At 36.8% G+C, this 20,928-nt stretch overlaps 1 protein-coding gene across 1 annotated transcript in view; it reads left to right on the top strand.

Moving 5' to 3' along the window:
• LOC150095720 (uncharacterized) overlaps positions 1 to 20,928 on the top strand; it is a 245,880-nt gene that overhangs the window by 123,678 nt on the left and 101,274 nt on the right. Inside the window, exon 6 of the mRNA XM_090409701.1 lies at positions 5,685 to 7,669. Within this exon, the coding sequence (XP_090265827.1) occupies positions 5,685 to 7,669 (1,985 nt within the window). The remainder of the gene's footprint in view (positions 1 to 5,684; positions 7,670 to 20,928) is intronic.

Here is a 20,928-nt window from a genome sequence, read left to right as displayed (position 1 = left end):
GCATTTTTCTAATAAGTTCCTTTCACTAATTTTTGTCGCTATTTTATCACATCATTTCATTTTCCTACATTGTTTCCTCATTATTCTGAAAATTAAATGACAAGTCTTTCAAAGTAAACTAAAACTTTAGATTGAAGTTTTTATCTCACTATATGTTCACAATGTTAAAATATGTAAATGTTCATGAAAAGGTCCTGGTTGGAACAGATCAACCTCTGTTCCAACCAGACTTCTCTTACAGCTGAACCCTCCTTTATTTGTCAGACTATCCTGTCCAATAGCTACAATGCCAAAAAGATCAAAAAAAAAAATTGTACATCCCTTTTAGCATATAGGTTACAGTAATGCTATCACTATTCCCTACACTTGGGACATCTTGGGAAAATAGCCAGAACTTTAAAGAAATATAATCTCTGTGCTGCTTTCCAACCTCATTTCAAGCTGGCTGCCCTTATTCACTCACTTAAGGATCCACTTCTTCTCCTCTCTGTTCCAGGTGTTTATTTACAAGGTTCCTTATTCTTGCATTTGCAATTTATCATATTATGGTCAGAGTGGAAGATCTGCAGACATTCACCTTGGAGAAACAAGAAATACATCTACTGCCACAGTTATTCAGATCTAGCTGACCATACTTTGGATACCTTGCATCAAATCAGATGGAATAACAAGAAAAAAAAAACTACTGTGTTTCACTGCAGCACATAACAAAAACATGAAAGACTTTTAGAATGAGTGGCAGTTTTTTTTTAAAAAAAAAAAAACAATTTATTCTAAATAAATATGACTGTTAAAACTTCTCAAAATTTGGGAAACATTAATTCTTAGGCCTTCTGCCCAACAGCTTATTACTCCCCAATCCTGATCTTACTGACATAAACATTTGGAGCCTAAGAATAGAGCATCAGTGGCTCTTCTAGATTTAAAAAAATAAATAAATGTAACTGGCTCTCATTGAACTTTCCATTTTGATTTTTTGCATATATAGATATTAAACTTGCCACAGTTGCAAACAAATTATGAAAAAAGAACAGAAACAAACAAAACTTGATTTTGAATGTCCAAAAATAGAAAGCTGGCTCTTTAGTAAACATCCATCCAACACTTCTTTCACATGAGAAGTGTTGGATAGATTTCTTAGATAGTCTTCCACTGATTCTAAAAAAGTCTTTCAAATCAAATGAGAAGAATTAAATATGATGATTTGGTAGAATAGGAAGACACTTACCTCATCTTTGTAGTTTGCTAATTTTCCTCTAGTTGTTGTACTGATAATATAAATGTCTTCCTATTCTACCAAATCATCATATTTAATTCTTCTCATTTGATTTTGTAAATCTTTATTACTCTAGTCAACAGAAAGTTGTTTCAGAGGCCAAAAATTCATGCAGTAATCTATCAAAAGCCTTTGCAAAAATCTAAGTATAGTTCAATGAAGCCGTCACCTTATTGTAATAAGTAGATTACTAAAACATGACCTCTCTTTAGCAAATCCATGCTGTGTATCAAAGATAATACTGTTGTCAATCCAATTCTGAATCCTGGTTCTCAGCCTCTCCAACACTTTAACCATGGCAACTAACACACAGATAGGCCTATATTTGATGCTTGAGTTCTGTCATCTCTCTTATGAAACTGCACAATCTTGCCTTCCTTCCACTCCTTTGAAACTTGACCTGGGACAAGACTCATATTAAAAAAATACGTCAAGGCAGATGCTAACTCCCTGGCACATTCCTTCAAAATATGTGGTGATATATTATCAAGTCTCACATCCTTATTAACATTAAGTTTGCTCAATTCCCCATATACCTCTTGCTCACTTACAGTCAGTCTCTCCTCCTTATCATCGATTGCTCTCACATTCACAAGAATGAAAGACCTTTAAGAACTGCTCATTCAATATCTCAACTATATCCTTTTCAGCAATTTTTCTTATATTTTCTCCAATCAGTGTCATCCTTCCATAATCATTCCTTTTTATTTGTTGTTTGCTGGGCTACATGAACTCCTTAGGATTCTTTTATGTTGCCTCAATAATGTCTTTTTCCTCTACATAGCATGCTTAATCTCTTTGTTCATCCATTTCACACCTACCTTATTTGACCTTCTGACTCTTTAGGCATTGCTTCTACTAGATAGTTCTTTAATATTACCCGAGCAGCATTGATCTCCTTTCCAGCCAACTCCTCATTCCATGCTATACATGCAAGCTGTGTCACGAGCTTCTCATAATCACCAGCCTTGTAGTTCTGCATATACCCTTTCCTCATAGAGGTCTTCAAACTGCTGGCAACCAGCCAGGTATTCACTTTGTGGTCACTCTCACCAACTGAAGGGTGATTTGACACCTCATTTATAATAACATCTTTTGATGAGATGATCAAATCCAAGATCCTCAATACTCGTGTGGCCTCTGTTACATGCTGCCTTAGGTAGTTGTCCCTCAAATACTTGAGAAACTCATTTTCTTTACTTCCAGTTGCTATCTCACCATCCCACTCTATATTGCCATAATTAAAATCACCCATAACGATCACTCTTTTCTTATTTGCTTGGCTAATTTGATTATACATTTCATGGTCATTACCATCCACATTTCCTGGTCGATAACAACATCCAACCAAGTATTTCATTCCATTCACCTCTATCTCACACCATACTGCCTCAAAACCATTGGCACTATTTCCCTCTTGCATCTCTACTTTGTATGGACATAACTCTTTCTCTATCATCAATAGCACTCCCCCCCCCCTCCCATTTTACCCTTTCTATCGTCACAAAACATATCATACCCTTCCATCTCTATTCCTATCAGGATGTCGTTCTCATCCAACCATGCATCACTTACTACAACGATTTTGGGTGAACTGACTCGATTAATGCAGAAACAAACAAGTGTAAGAAACAAATCATTTTTGTTTCTTACACTTCTAGCATTTGTATACAAACATAACAGCTCATTCCTGGATCTATAATAACAAGTTTCACTGATACTACTTATTAGATGCTACTTCTTCATACTTAACTTGAGCTATTTCTTTTCCTCCTTATTCATCTTAGAATCCTTGTCAAATACAACTGATAAATACAACTTTCAAATACAACCCTTGATCCCAAGTCATTCCCTTTCCTTTTTTTGTCTACACACTCATTCACATCCTCTTGGAGCATCAGCCTTTCTCACACTGTGTGAGCCTCCCTGTTTGTCTTGCACACTTGTTCTCTCATTCTCTATACTCATGCTATCCACTTCTTCATTCATAACCACCACTTCAATCTCATCTCTCCTTCCTTACTCTCCTTCTCTTTCACATCACTTCTTACCTGATCAGATTCATTCTCTGCACTCATTTCTCTACCTTCCAGCATCATCATCATCATATTCCTGACATGTACCCTCAAGGGGGGTGTACAGTATATGACAGTACTACATGAAAAACTTACATCACCACTAACTTCCTATATACAATTTTCCTCCAAATCAGTCTGTTACCTGTCAAGACTCCAACATTATTAGATCTTATATTTCTGTCTTCTAAGGCACTTTTTACCTCTATCAATCCACCTCTGGTGGTCTTCCTCTGGGTCTTTACCCTGGCAGAGAACATTTGTTTTGCTAATCTTTCCTGTCCCATTCTGTTTAAGTGACCACCTGAGATTATCTCAGCTAACACATTCCTGGATGCTAATGATATCTTTCCTAATATCCTCATTTTTAATATGATATTGCCATTGATGCGATCTGTTTATGCCCTTAATCTTTCTCGGGACTCTCATATCTGCAGTCTCTAGTCAAGTGTTTTATTTCTAACCCAGCTCTTAGATCCATAAGTTATTAACTTCCAGCAACAGTTTCTCCAAATAACTCGCACCATAACCATTCAAAAGCAGTCCATCACTTATACATTTCACATCTTAACAAACTGCACTCCTTTCTTCTCACACATTTTCTGCTAATATATCATTCCCAATCTTTGCTCTCTACCTCATTTCATCACTGTAATACAACAAATAAATTTTAAATAATGAGATAAAGGATTTTTCACCAGCAAAGATTAAAAACAGAAGATTCTTGGACACTGTTTAACAGGATGAGAGTGAATATATCCATAAAAGTAAAGATTTTTTTTAAGCTTTGTTATTTTATATTACTGACTTTTTTTTTAGTAAAAAAAAGTGTGCAATTTAGAGAATAAAATGATTAGTAATTCATTATCAGCTTCTTCAATTTCCATTAGGAACAGTAGGTGTGAATTTTGCAGATTGGAGTTGGAAAAGAATATCAATTAGGTATCAAAACTGTACCATAAATATTTGTGAAGTAGATCTGTAAGGATTTTGGGAAGTGTACATTTTTCTCCCTGCATGTAATCTGTTTATTTCTCTTTATTTAAATTTTCATAGCTTTTAAGATAAGTTGAAATTGGGAGGGACACATAATACATAATAATAAATGCTTTTCTATACATTGTTAAGTTCATGCACGTGGAGAATTTCATCCAACTACTCTTCGAATTGTAACCTTGGCAATACTTCTCCAACAACACTTCTCACCCCATGCTGTAGCCTTTGACCTGTATTGCTGTCACCTTTGCTGTAATTTTGTTTATATGTAGATACTGCATTGGTAAAGTTATTTTTTTGTGCATGCATACTGTTTACTAATTTCTCTTTATATGATCTCTCTTTACATGATGTACTACTGTAATTTTATTTATATTTAGGTACTACATTGCTTGGCTTGGTTTTTGTACATGCATATTGATATTATTTACTAGTTTGTCTTTGACTATTTATGTATTGCTGTAACCTGTGCTAAGATACAGTGTGTCCTTTGCTGTTCTTGCACCCATAAACCAATAGTGGCAGTGAAATTGTTTGCTGACCTGGAGCCTCTTACAAAAAAGATATGCTAATAGACAACCTTCATGGTAACTGTTTGGAAACTGTTAGAATGCATGCTAAAAGAAGTGTGACAAATTAATTAATAACTTAAAAATAAATATGGTTCTTAACCACTATACTGGCCATGATGTGTATACATGTCATTCTAAACATGGATGTGAAGAACAGTATTGAAAAAGATATGGAGACTATGATGCTTCATATATTTTGTCTGTTGTGGTCAGTTAGGTGGTTAGAAATAAACAAACAATACATAATAATAAAAAATTTTAGGAAATCTGCAATTGTCACCAACTTACATTGGTAGTTGACCCTCACTACAGCAAATTCATAGGTACCACAGGAAGAGTTTGTCATAATGAATAGCTGGCTGTAGTGAATATGGTTAAATAACATTGCATATCTGGAATTTTGATTGAGAGTTCTTGATATTTCTAATTTTATAATGGTGTTTGATATAATGAGAGTCGACTATCGATATTTCTGTTTGAATGCATATTATTGCAACCCACTTCAACATGAGCCACTTACCAACATCTTGGTAAGATGTTGACACTTACCAAGATGTTGGTAAGTGTCAACATCTTCTGCAGTGTATACATCACCATTGATGATAATGATGACATTCTAATTGAGTAGTCCTAGATTAGAATGAGCCATCAAAATTAGTCGAGGTATTCATTTCTAGAAGACATTTAATAATAGTGTTTAACTTAATTAAATATGTTAATATTCAACAGGTATTTGCTTATTGCATACTACATTTTTAATTATAGGTGCGACTATCAGTCTTAAAAGAAGAGAAACGCCTTCTTATACGTCAATTAAAGTGCAAGATTAATAAAATTCGCCAATCTGAAAAATGTAAAGATGTCGCAGATTTTACTACAGATGATGATGATATTGAAGATCAGTTGAAACAATTAGAAAATGACAGCCTTCTAACTCCTGAAGTGAGCCGGAAGTACATACCAATAGCTAGATCCATATCAGGAAGTAAGGATTTATCATCTCCTGCTTTAGCTTCCAGTCTAAATGCAACACTTGAAAGAAAAGGATTTATAGAAGAGGTTCTTTCTCAGATCAGACTCGAAAATGATTTCAATGAAAAGGAGAATAACAGTGCATCTACTATTAAGCCAAGAAAAGTGAGACATATTGGAACGTGTTGTATTGCTCTTACAAGGGATGTTGGAGTTGGCCATGTTCCAGAACGTACAAGGTCAGTTGGTGTTGGTGAAAATAAAATATATAAAGATGATGTACTGTGTTCGTTATGTTGCAAAACTGTTCATAAAGCAAGCTCTTTAACATTTGAATCAGTCAATAGTAAGTCAGAAACTAAAAGAAGTGTTTTTCAGCAGCAGAATGAAGTGTCATCATGTTTATCTTGCAAGAAATACAATAATAAGAAATTTGAATCCAAAGAAACAAATACAGAAGATGATAAAATTAAAAATGATGTTCTCAGGAAGTTTCAACTTGGTAAACTTGAAAACTTAACATTTGATATATGCAGCCAAACATCTATAGCACCATTATCACCAGTTTGTTCTAAATGTGAAGAGAAAACATTAAAAAGATACTGTAGCACTGCTGTTGGTGACAGTTATCCATATAAATCTGAATTAAAAGTTATTTCTACAGCTACAGCAACAGATCCTATAAGAGTGAGGGATGGCATAATAGTGACAGACCTGAAGATGGGAGATATTATTATAAAACAAGAACTTGAAGCAAAGAAAAGGTTATTAAGAAATCGAGGAACAGATTGTATCAGTCCTGTGAAAAATTCAGTTGGTATTCAAGTAACACCAAAAGTGAGAACAAGAGATGCAGCTACAACTTTTAAAGAATATAATACAAATACTGTTGGCATTCAAGTGGATCATTATAGCAATTACAAAAATGAAAAGAAAATGGTGACTGTTGGTGTTGGTGATGATGATAGTATGAATTATGTGTGTGACAAGTGTAGTAAAGTTAAACTCTCTGTGGCAGTTGGAGATTTTTCACTAGATGATATATCATGTAAAATGTGTCTCCAACGAAAGAAAATATTGAAAACAATTGGTGTAGGTGATATTTCAATTAAAGAGTCATATTGTGAGCACTGTCGGGGTATCAGAAAGAGAACAGTTGGTTCTGGCAGTTGTTCAGTAAGTGACTTTTTTTGTGATAAATGTGAACTTCGTCAAACTGAAACTGTTGGTGTTGGAGACTTCCGAATTGACAAGGCCTTTTGTGATAACTGTACAGGTAAGAAGTTTAAGGATGCGAGCATTGGAGCAAAACCTTTGGTGACACATTCTGTAGGTATAAATACAATGTTAGATACCTCCAGTTCTCTGAGTTTAGCTAGTAGTCAAAGCAACTATGGAGTGAAATTATGTGACAAATGTAGTACTGCTATTGAGACTGTTGCCCATGACTTTGTAGAAAAAAATTCCTTTGAACCTATCAGTCATCCACCTTCTACCTCTCGCATCCCCCGTCTTAGTGCACCTACAACAACTTCTGCAACAACCACCACCACAAAAACAATGGTAGCTGAATCAAAGCAATTAAGTATGCATACAAAATCAGTGAAACAGACATCTTCAAATGTTGTGGTAAAACAAGTTATGCAATCAAAGAGTTCCTATCTGACAGAGTCATCTCTTACTGGAGTCAGTTTCAAAAATCCTCATGCACGATTAACTACTTTAGAATCTTCTCCAGTTAATAGAATGGCATCACAAAAAGTGATGAAGAAAGAAAGGTAAGTTGCTTTTGTTATTTTTTGGTCAAACATAAATATATTATTTTTTAATATTTTTCAACCTTTGATTTACTAATCACAGAAGAAATTACTGGAAGTTCAAGTCATTAAATATTTAATCTATCACATATTGATAGAAATATGTTAACAGTGTCATCATCATCATCATGGTAGGATAGGCATTCTATATAATGATTTGATTACTGCACACCAGTGTTCACTTTAAGCTGCATGTGTGTGTATATGCACACATCAGTGTCAAAAAAGGGAGTGGACACGCCTAATTGTGTGCACAAAATATTTGCTTTCAGAATTTCTAATTTACAGTCAATAATTTTTGAATGTACTCTAAAAACAAATTATGTAATACTTGTTCACTTATTTTATTTAGTTTCTCCACTATCTCCCCTCCAATACTGCTCTAACCCATTTTGACTTAATACATTCTAATTAGTTACTTTTATCCTGCACTGTGCACCTGAACTGATGCTGATGTCAGCAAGTTGCAGAGGCATATTTGCTTTGAGTGTCTATCTAGACAGTACAGTCCCTTGAACTTGTACAAATGGGTAATGAGTTTCTGTATCTATGTGGATTTAAGTGAATTAAAAGGCACAGAATTTTCTCTTCTAGAACTTGAACATAATTTGTTTATAAACTGCATCTATATGCAACAAGGAAACATATAAAACTGGGTTTTAATTGGTCAGAGATTTGTACAGAGATGTAGCCTACTAGTTTTGCCGACTTGATTGTTGGCTTTGTCTGGGCACACAAAAAGCAACAAAACATCTTCTATTGTTGTTAATGTTAGACCAAACGTTAACAACAACAGAGAAGACGGTTCCAATTTAGCTCTCCATTTTTCTAATACCAATCACAATATTGAATGGGATAAAGCTACTATGGCATACTTTGAAGAAGATTTTCATACCCTCAACATCAAAGAAGCTGCAGCAGTGATCCGTTCAAGAGGCAGCCTTAACAGAAACCAAGGGATGATCCTTAGTGACACTGCTAGATCACTCAACACATCGGAGTTCAACTTTGCAGCCAATTATAGAATACACCTGTATAACAATGACAGCTAACATACATGCTCCATGCATTTGGTGTAACGTTTCATTTGAATTTTGATAATGTTTAGCATTCGGTTATGTTTTAACCTGATACTTTAGCTTGTTTCTGTTTTAAGCTGTTTTGTTGCCTTTTTTGTGTGCCCAGATGAAGCCAACAGTCAAGTCGACGAAACTATTAGGCTACATCTCTGTACAAATCTCCGACCAATTAAAACCCAGTTTTATATGTTTTGTATAATATAATATTCAGTAGTCGAAAATAACATTATCGTCTATATGCAACATTTAAGTAGCTGAAGAGGCAAGCATTTAGGTTTCTCTTATAGGAATATTTAGCATGCAACACATATGATATTTTTAACAATGATGTCCCTAATTTTAGGCATACCAAATTAAGAATTTGTTATTTGTGACTTTCACTATTGTGAGCACACGCCACCACACACATCACATTGAGTTTGGGACTGGAAACTTGCAGTCAAAATGTTTTTCATGTGCACACGGGCCAGCAAAAATTAGAGGGAATATTGCTGCACATTATATCTTCTGATACCCTGCTAAAGTCATTGGCCACATCCTTTTTTCAGTCCAAAGTTACTGATTAACCACTTTTTTCCTTTTTTTTCTTTTTTTTTTTTTTATAGATGTTTCTTCAGGCCTCCATTGATTGATAGCTAAAACTCCTCTTACCATTCTAAATACATAATATTCCATGCCTCCTTTGTCCCCACCCCTCTCCCATAATTTGTCAGTTTAGCTTTTAAAAAGTTTCCTGGTTTTTATGGCATGAGTCTTGTGCAATGCAACTCCTATTTTGTGTCACCTTTTCACACCACCCATTCCATTCTTATTTACTCTGTTGCTTGGAAATTGGTTACACTAACCTCCATCCTGTTATTGTTTGATCATTTTAAAAGTAATTTGGAAATTGGTTAAAATGAAAAACTTTCAACTAATGAATGAGAATAGTAGAGTAATGCATACACTATATTGTTGTTAGGTGGCATATTGCGTACGTAGAGTTTATTTACCGCTCCTGAAAGATAAGTAACTTTTTCATATTTTAGTTGATAATATTAGGTTAACTTATTGTAGTTTTTGTTTTAAACAGGTGTGTGATTGACTGAACTATTTAGTTTTTAAGTAAAACTTGTATTTATTATTTTTTTAATATGATTTTGCTGATATGGCACCAATGCATGGTAGAACAATGGCAGCAAAGACCGTGTTGTCAGGTGATTTCATTTTGCTGGATTTTGTGCATTGCAATATGTGTGAAATGTATCTGTTGAGAAAATTAAAGGATATGTGGAAGGAAATTGGAGAAAGAGAGTGTGTATTAAATGTTTCAAAAGTGAATGCCTATTAAGTAATGAGAACATCAGAAATGTTAGTAGAGTGGACAGTACCAATGGTAGGATAGAAAATGATGTAATTGTTGTTGAACATGCAGCCGAGAAAATAAAGGAGAACAAAATGGATATTATAAAGAAATAGCATGCTTGAATGCTATCCTTCACAGGACAAAGTGTAAAATTGAAAAATTGGAGAAATGCCAGGGAAGAGCTTAGCAAGGCTGAGAAGGAAAAAAAAAGAAGCAGGCAGCCTGAAGTAGTAAAAAAAGGACTGAGTGAACAAAAAAGAAAAACAGATAATGAAAGTGTGAAAAATCGTATTTCCCTACTACAAAAATTCATGATATTAGACACGCCATCTGATTGCAAAAAGGTAAGTCGAAGGAAATGATTGTCTTGGTTATTACAAATTATTTGAGAGGTAAGAAGTATTCTATGAGGGAAGATGTAATGGAATTGTTAGAGGCAGAACCGAAGAGTGAGAATAAAAAAAAAATAATAAGGTGTTGTACCACCTTACCCCAGTCCTGAAGATACTTTCAGGCGCAAACTTTGTTTGCTCACATTGGAAAAAGGATTAAACTAATTTTATTATACTCTAACCAAGTGAAAAATAAACTTTCAATGAAGAGTGAGAAGGTGAAGATTGTAAGTCTCCTACCATGCTATGATAGAAGCAAACTGAGGAGGATGGCGTTGTTAGCTAATGAGTCTATACGTAGGTTGTGCAGAAAGAATGATGTAGGATTTGTGGATCTGTGGTCTGTACTTGACAGAAAAAAGGATTTGTACAATGCTGATGGACTGCATCCAAATGGTTTTGGTGTTAGGTGTCTAGAGAGAGAGCTTTGTTGAAGCACAAATACAAGAAAACTTAAGCAATTAGGGTGGAAGCAGGTGTTTGAAGGTATGAGATGAGTGAGTGTGAGAATGGCCAAGTGCAGAATCTAGTCTTTCAAGCAAAAATATTGAATAGGGTAGTCAGTTCAGGAAGTAACGGTGGGTGGGTGCCTAAATGGATGCTGCAATTTCTATATACTAATACCAGAAGTATCAGGAACAAGGAGGAGGTTTTGGCATTGGTTAGTGCAACCTTGCCAAAAGTTACAGACATTAAAGAGACCTGGCTAACAGCAGATGATGTAGGTACAGGGATAGAATGTGAAGGTACAGGGATAGAATCCTATGCTTTCTATCTTCCCTGAAAATACTAAATTATTTTCAGGGAAGATAGAGAACATAGATGGGTGGGGGGGGGGTAGGAGTACCTGATGAGAGTGGATGATTTGCAGCCAAAAAGAATGAGATAGGTGGGAGGGTGGCTGTTCATTTGAAGTAGTCTAGTGTTGAGATTAAGGCCAGTAAGACAAAATATACAGTTGGTTGTAGTTATAGGCCAGGGAGTTCCACCGATGATCTGGAAGACATGCATCGGGAAATTAGTACAATGAGTACAGGTTGAGTGATTATTATGGGGGATCTCAACTATGGAGATATAGACTGGAAGGAAGAAAGATCGCATAGCAGGAAGGAAATGGAATTTATACACCTACTGAGAGATAATTACTTGAGGCAGCATGTGATGGAGAGGACTAGGAGTGTGAGAGCATTGAACCTGGTCATAGGATCAGAAAAGCAATCCATAACCAAGGAGACAACATTGTCTCCGAATGGTGAAAGTGATCATGTGGTCTTGACTTGGGAGATTATACAACATGAGGAATAATCTGTCAAGAAGGGGTATATGTGGACTACGAGGCAGGTGATTATGAAAGCTTAGGAAGAAGCTTAAATTTGTGCCATGTCATAAAACATTGCAGGGTACGGATGTTAGTAATTCATGGGAAATAGTTAAGGGTCATCTAGAGAAAGCATTATTATATTGTATACCTAAGATAAGGAGGATTAATCAGGTATGAGTTAGATGGATGAGTAATATCATTAAACACGAGCTGCAGCAGAAGAAAATGCCACAGAGGGTATATAAAGAGAAAGGTGACCAGCAAACTCACAGTACAAGGCTCAGGCAAGAAAGGTGACCAGCATGAGAAGGAAGGCAAAATCTGATTATGAGAAGAATCTAGCTGAGCAGACCAAAGGAAATCCCAAAGAGTACATGTGTTATCTAGCAAGTAAGAGGAAGAATGACTATGGAAGATTAACCTTAATGAGTGATGATGGTCACAAGGAGACAGAAGAGGATAAAATAGTTGAGTTACTGAGTGACCACTTTGTGAGGGTATATCATCCTAGTGAGGTTACTGCTTTAGCATATGTGACAGACACTAATGCGGGAACAGAGGATGGATGATTTGGAGGTTCTTAGGATACTGCATAATCTCAATGTAAATACAGCTGTGGGATTATATGAGATATCAGCTCAGGTTTTGCAAGAATGTGCAAGGGAACTGCAATACCTCTGACTAGGCTCTTTAATTGAAGTCTTAGCTCTGGTAGAGTTCCAAGGGAGTGGGAAGAGAGTAAAATAATTCCCTTGCATAAGGGAGGTTCTAAGACTGTAGTAGCAAGTTATAGGCCAATCAGTATTTCAGGTGTGGTGTTAAAAGTACTGAAAAAATTAGTCAAAAAGAGAATTCAAGAATGGGTGGATAAAAATATAATACTGTATGAGGGTCAACATGGCTTTGTGAAGGGTTAGTCATGCCTTAGTAATTTACTAACTTTTTATAATAGAATAACAGCAGAGTTGGATAAAGGAAATTACTATACAATAATTCTGCTGGATTTTGCAAAAGCATTTGACAGAATACCACATGAAACTCTCTGTTACACAAATTAGAAAAAATGGGGATGGATATGACACTGGTTAAGTGAATAAGAGGGTGGCTGTTGGACAGATCTAAAAGTGGTATATGGAGAGGCAGAATTGAGGCAAAAAAACAGGTGACTGGTAGTGTGCCACAAGGTTTGGTGCTTCTTTTTTTTTTTTTTATGTTGGGCCCATGTATGAGAGGTTGGCTGGTCAACCTATAGTATGTTAGTACTGTATATGGGTAGTGGGTTGGGAAAGGAGAAACTTGTTTACATTTGATTTGAAAACCTGTATGTTGTATTCCTTGAGAAATACGTCAGGGGGAAGATTATTCCACAGTACCGCAGTAGCAGGGATGAAGGAGGAAGAAAAGAAACTTGTTCTGTGGGTTTCAAGGTATACTGTGAAAGGTGCTAGGATCATTACTGTTTAATTTGTACATGAATGATATAGGAAATAACTTGAAAGGAAATATTCAGTTGTTTGCTGATGATGCAAAAGTAGGTAGAGTAACAGTTAATCAAGGCGATGTGGAGAGCTTGCAAGACGATTCAAATAGGCTGTCAGTATGGGCAAAAGATAATGGGTATCAGTTTAATGTAGTAAAATATAAAGTTATGCATTTTGGGATAAATAGATAAATTACAAGTTGTGTATCACATTGATGGCACAGTACCTCAGTAAATAGATGAAGCTAGATGTAGGGGTGGTGGTAGACAGAGAGAGTTGAAGTTTAGAGGACATTTTGCTAAGGTAGCCCATAAGATTACGTGGCTATTGAAGAACATGTTAACAAGTAGAGATAAGGAAGTTATTCCTCTTTATAAGTACTTGATATGTCCACATCTGTATTACTCTGCTCAAATCTGATCTCCTGGGTTTCTTGGGGATGAGGAAGCGATGGAGAAGATTCAGAGGCAAGTGACCAAGATGGTGAGTGGTCTATGGAATGTTCCCTATGAAGATATATTGAGGGTGGGTAGATTACAGAAGTTGGTTGATAGGAGAAAAAGAGGGGATATGATAGAAACATTCAAGTTGCTTCAAGGATTTTATAGGATGGATGCAGGGAAAATGTTTCAGCATTTGGCTAGAGGGACCAAATGCTGAAAACATACTGGCGATCGATCAGTTACTATTATTATCCTCAGACATTCGTGAAGTCAAGATGGATTGTGATCAAAAGGCAGTGGATATACACAATTCACATCAAATCATAGATTAAATTCATTTAACATTTCAGCACTCATCCTAGAAGTGATGCATTCAACTCACTTCTCTCTTTCTCTTTCTCCAGCAAAAAATGCTGCTCTTCACTCCTTTGCACATATCTTCCTCATATAACTTTCACAGATGGCTTCTTTGTTCTTCATATCTCTGTTCACTCTGTAAAATGTCTATTTGTATTCATTTATTACACACTCTTCACTCACCTGTGTCTCAATGATATCTTCTTATCGACAGATGGCATTCTCTCTGTTTGTTGTCATACTCAACTTTTTATAGACCTACACCAAAATATCTGTTTCCTGAAAATCAAGTGACCAAATATGCACAGAGAAGTCGATATATATGATCTAATCAGGGCATTGTACGGTGGAACTATAACCTGTTTATTTCTACATGTTAATGTCTTCCTTCTCATTACTATAAGCCATTCTATTGTCTCACGATTCTTGCAAAGCTGTTCTTAAATTTAAGATCTCTGTCCACCATCCCCTGGTTCCTTATTTCCTACAATATCTCTGCCAAATGAATATATAGCTTTCCACCCTCTAAATTTCAAAATGTTACACTTTGCAATACTGAACTGAGAGCCAATCATTTACTTACATTTACTGAGAGCTAATCAATTACTCACATTTACTCATATCCTCCCAGGGAATCAAAGCATTCAATTTTTGCTCCTGAATCTTCTCACCTCTATTATCTACAAATAACTGCATATTCCTATTTAAACCTCTCCCAATATTATTAATAAATCAGATAAAAAATAATTGCACTGAAACAAACTCCTGTAGCATGCCACCAAACTTTACTCTTCTGGTATATACTTCTCTTCCACACACAACTCTGATACTCATCAGACAGTCATGCTCCTATCCAATTCCCTAATCTTAATATCCAATCCCATCTGCCCAATTTAAATACCAACTTGTCATGTAGCAATGTGTCAAAGACTTCTGCAAAATCTAAATATATCACTGTGTATCTAGATATATCAATAGTAATGATGTATTAGTAGAGTGATGTGTATTATTATTGTATAGGTGCTTCCATGGAATCCGAAGATGCATCGCAGGAGACCCAAGCAATCCACACAATCCAGCATACCTCTCCTTGAACCCATTAACAGACAAAGCCCTCACAACCGACTCTGGCAACCCATTCCACTCATTCACAACTCTCCAAGCCAAAAATCTAGTCCTCACACCCCTACTAATGACATCTTTATTGGATGACCCCTTGTTGTTGTAATAATAATAATATTATTATTATTATATTATTATTAGGAGAGGTTTAAATGGGAATATGCAGTTATTTGTAGATAATAGAGTTGAGAAGATTCAGGAGCAAAAATTGAATGCTTTGATTCTCTGGGAGGATATGACTGTGAGTAAGTGAACTCTCAGTAAATGTGAGTAAATGATTGGCTCTCAGTTCAGTATTGCAAAGTGTAACATTTTGAAATTTAGAGGGCAACAGTGAGATGCTGTATATTCATTTGACAGAGATATCGTAGGAAATAAGGAACAAGGGGATGATGGTAGACAGAGATCTTAAATTTAAGAACAGCTTTGCAAGAATTGTGAGGACAATACAATGGCTTATAGCAATGAGAAGGAAGATATTAACATGTAGAAATAAACAGGTTATAGTTCCACTTACAATGCCCTGATTAGATCATATATATCGACTTCTCTGTGCATATTTGTTCACTTGATTTTCAGGAAAGAAACAGAGATTTTGGTGCAGGTCTATGAAAAGTTGAGTATGACAACAAATAGAGAGAATGCCATCTGTCATAAGAAGATATCATTGAGACATAGGTGAGTGAAGAGTGTGTAACAAATTAATACAAATACACATTTTACAGAGTGAACAAAGATATGCAGAACAAAGAAGCCATCTGTGAAAGTTGTATAAGGAGGATATGTGCAAAGGAGTGAAGAGCAGCATTTTTTGCAGGAGAGAGAGAAAGAGAGAGAAGTGAGTTTCACTTCTAGGATGAGTGCTGAAATGGTAAATGAATTTAATGTATGATTTGATATGAATTGTGCATAACCACTGCCTTTTGATCACAATCCATCTTGACTTTACGAATGTCTGAGGATAATAATACTAACTGATCGATCACCAGTATGTTTTCAGTGCTGTCATTCTAAGGAGATGTTGTTTAGGATAAATGCTATTAAAACAGAGAAATTCAAGTGTATCTGCTGTATTATTTTATTTGGTTTAGCATAAAGACCTAAGGTAGCTCTGTGAATATCTGAATTATCATTCAGAGGTATGAAAGAGATTTTCAGATGTAATTAAAATGTATTAAATGTTTTCCTGTTTACAGTATAACATTGTTAATGCTAATTTATTTTTTTGCTGATTTAAAGCTGATTTAAAGAAGGACTCGCCGAGAGAGGCTATAAATTGTCCAAACCAGCTATCATACTTCTCTTAAATTCATTCACATCAGATGCACTCACTACCACCAAAGGCAAACTATTCCACTCACTCACTGCTCTGAGAGAAAAACCCAGCTCTTACCCCTTTCTTGACTGTGAAGAAATTTAACTTCCATGGATGACCCCTGTGTTCTCTCCCAGTGGCGGCCCGTGAAGTTTTAAATGGGATGCTGCCTATACAAAATAAAAAAATATTTTTTTCCTAATCAGTAACCAATTTATTAATAAATTGGTTACTGATTAGGAAAAAAATAATTTTTTTTAAATTATTTTGTAAAGGCAGTACCCCCGCTTAAAACTTCACAGGCTGCCACTGTTCTCTCCCCACCATATAGTAAAAAATTTCATTAGCCAATATCCTATAACATTCATTCAAAAGTTTATAAACCTCTATCATATCTTCCCTCTTTCTTCTATTAACCCAAGTCTGCAATCCACATGCTCGCAGTCTGTCCTCATAATCTAAATCCCTAATACTAGAGCTAATATCTTCTGACCTCAACAACTTTCTATCATTTATTGCCTTTCAGTAATTTTGCAAATTCTTCCTTCTTGTGTGGCTTTATTTGTGCCAGCATTCCCATAACTGAAATCATCAATAGGCTAGTACAAGGCAAGTAATCATTAATTTTCTGCTACATTGAATAATAAATAAGCTGGCCTGGTTGGCCGAGTGGTTAGCATATCCGCTCTCCAGCCAACAGGCTGCGGGTTCGAATCCCGCCGTGGGCATGGATGTTTGTAATTGTGAAAACAGTGGTGGTGGTGATCGGCGGTAGATGGCGCTGGTGTAGATGATGAAGGTAGTTTCGATTAGTGGAGTGGTGGAGACAGAGAGCTGTAGAGTAGGTTATCTCCCTCGATGAGTCCTTGGACTCCCTGGAGTTGTTATGTAATAATAATAATAATAATTGGTCTGTAAAATCCATGGCTGCAGCACATCCCATTATATATTCTGTTAGCCTCTACTTCAGATAGTCTCAAACTTTTTATATACACAAAACTTATTGTACCTCTCCTTAAACCTAATCACTATCAGGACACTTGCAACTAATTCTGGTAATCTGTTCCACTCATTCTCCACTCTCCATGCAAAATAGTCTGCATACTCCTTACACAACTTCTATGGATGACTACTAGTTCTCTATTTGTCATATGTTGAAAAATTTCTTTTGCATCGATTTTATGAAACTCCTTTTAATATCTTATAAGTTTCTATCATGTCCCCTCTTTTCCATCTATCAACTAAACTTTGTAACACATACACTTTCGACCTATCCTCATAGGGAGCAGATGATTGTTGAGTTGAAATGTTGATTTTGTTCAACTGAATTCCAAAATATCTGAAACTGCTATAACAACATTCACTATCTATTTCTTAAAGTTTTAAACTTTGTTCGTGTGCAAACTATATGTGAAACTTTTTATTTTTGTACAGCACCTCTGATTTTATTTACATATATACATACATCTTCAAGGCCCACCTTTCCTAATTGGGTTGTGGGGGCAACAGCTGCAAGAGGAACTTCCAATGGTCACAATCCTCTGCCACAAAGCTCAGGTGTTCTGGTGGGATTTCCAAACGTGTCCACCCAAGGTTTTGGATATAATCTATCCAGCGAGTCCTTGGCCTTCCACAGGCTTCCCACCCTCCAGCTTGGCAAAGAGGGCCTGCTGAGGGAGCCTCTCTTGTGGCGTTCTGACCAAGTGCCCATATCAATGTAACTGTGATCTCTCGATACGGAGAAGCAGTGGTTGAGTATTGAGGGTTTCCCGAATTGCAGAGCTTCTGACTCTGTCGAGTTTTGTCAGCCCTGCAACCCCTCGAAGGAACCTCATTTCAGCCATTTGGATTCGTGTCAGCATTCTTTCAGTCATTACCCAACTCTCATGACCATAGATGAGGATGGAGACATAGACTGTATTGAAGACAGCTAGCTTTGCCTTCTGGCTTAACTCCCGCTTCAATACTACCGAACGGCCAAGCTCCCGCAATATTGAGCTTGCTAAGCCAATTCGAGTATCTAGCTCTACATCCCATTTTCCATCATTCATGAATATGGACCCAAGGTATTTAAACTTCTCCACCTGCCTCATTGGGACTCCACTTACATGTAGATTGCACTGGGATGGTTGTCTTGAGACCATGAATATTTCAGTTTTGGCCACACTGATCTTCATTCCAGCATCTGCATAAACAGCTACAAACCTATCCAGGGTCTGCTGGAGGTCATCTGTGGAAGAGCTAAGCAGAACTAGGTCATCTGCAAAAAAGCAAACGTCCAATGTTACATCTTCCAATTCTGACACACTCGCTGCCTCGGCTGTGCCTATCAATCCAGTCCATAAATATTATGAAAAGGAGGGGTGACAGAACACACCCTTGACTGAGGCCAACGGAGACTGTGAAAGGTTCAGACTTTGTGCTGTTTACCCTGACACAAAACTCTGGGCATTCATACAGGGACTTGATGGCAGCTAATAGTTGGCCACCCACTCCATACTCCTGTACTACTTGCCAAAGCTTATCCTGAGGAACCTGGTCATATGCCTTTTCCAAGTCCACAAAACATGTGTAGACATTCTTGGCATATTCCCAAGATTTCTCAAAGACTTGCCGTAAAGTGAAGATTTGGTCAGTTGTGCTTCTACCAGGACGAAAGCCACATTGTTCTTCCTGGAACTTTGACTCAACTATGCTCCTGCACTGTCTTTCCAAGCACTTAGCATACACTTTCCCAGGCAGGCTGAGCAGAGAGATGCCACGATAGTTACTGCAATCCTTCTGGTCTCCCTTCTTGAAGACTGGTATTATTATGCCTCTCTGCCATTGCTTTGGTGCTTGCCCAGATATCCAAGCAGCCTGACACACTCAAGTCAGCCAGTGAACACAGTCTCGATTTAAGGCTTTTAGCATTTCGGGCCGAATTTCATCATTGCTAGCAGCCCTGCCCGATTTTAGCGATTTTATTGCTAAATGGACCTCTTCTGCTGTGAGACTAGTCATTGCCCCGATCTGCACCTCTTGGATGTCCACATCTGCTGGGCCACCTGGGTTAAGAAGGCTCCCAAAGTATTCCCTCCATCTGTGGAGGTTATCCTTCTCAGTTGTTAAAAGTGCACCAACAGAGGCCTTAGTTGCCCTTGCTGTGCATGATTTCCTCCCTCAAAGGTGGCAGATGGTCTGCCAGAATACTTTGTTTGCATTTGCATAGGATGAGTCTAATCTTTCTCCAAAGGATTCCCAAGCCTTTTGCTTTGCTGTCTTTACTGCCTCAGCAGCAGCAGCTTTTCGTGCCTCAGCATACCGCAAACGCATCTCAGGTGACCTGACCCTAAGCCATGTTTAGGTAGGACTCCTTTTTTGCCCGGACAGTTTTTTGGACTTCTTGGTTCTACCAAGGTGTCCTTTTCTTACTGCCCGTTGCCATGCCAAGCTGCTATTTTATTTTTATTTATTTTATTTACAAAAATAGAAATTTTCATAAAGCAAAATGAGGGGTGCTGTACAAAACTAGTACTTAATTTATTAAAGTGCTTTACTTTTTGTAAATAAGTTGGTTATACATAGCTTTCAAATTTTGAGGAAATTACAATGCATATTAGAATATCAATCAAAAACGTTAATCAATACCTTCCTATATTTTGACAATGTTGCATTGCCATCTTCAGGGATCACAAAACAATGATATGTGCACACAGGAACTAACACTAAGCATATGAGGCTGAAGAAAGGCAACTAAAGTCGGTCCTAGAGTCCCTTATCAGGCTAAATTGAGTTGTCTTGGCCATTGGCCTGATGTTCTTAGAATACAAGCTTCCCAAATTTGAGGCAATTTAATGCACCCAAATTTGTTGAGGTTTGGGAAGTTTTTCAGAGCTGAGGCTGATTCCAGGAATAATCTTTTGTACTTGTAATAACATGGCCCTCTTCCAGTGTATTCTGGAATGCACACTTGCTGACCATGCACTGGACACCAACCAGTGCATGGTCAGCAAGTCCTGAGTGGCTGTATTGATGAAACCAAATGTAGTCCTTATGTTCAGATATTCTGATATTGGCTATCCTGCCTGTTTGCAACTGCAAGGGACAGTATACTCCAAGTAGGTCTGAGGGGAAGTGGCTGGTCTTTGGTGGAGCAGATAAGAGATGCTAATTTCTTACGTGGTTTGTAACAAGTTGTGAGCTCATATTTTCTTAGAATTTTTGGACGTGCCCCAGATATAAGGAATGGTGATAGTCTGTTATGAAGGAGATATGGGATTGTGCTTAATTGGTTTTAATTTTTTTGGGGAGTTATAGCCATTAGCTAAGAAGGTGTTAAAGATATTGTTAAGTTCAGTAGTTAGGCATTGTTATCTGAACTGA

This window comes from Typopeltis vanoorti, chromosome 20, assembly GCF_054136105.1.
Source record: "Typopeltis vanoorti isolate ZY-2024b chromosome 20, IOZ_Tvanoo_1.0, whole genome shotgun sequence".
Classification (NCBI taxonomy): Eukaryota; Metazoa; Arthropoda; class Arachnida; order Uropygi; family Thelyphonidae; genus Typopeltis; species Typopeltis vanoorti.
Note: the sequence above shows the minus strand (reverse complement) of the source record. Positions and strands in the feature narration are given on the sequence as shown.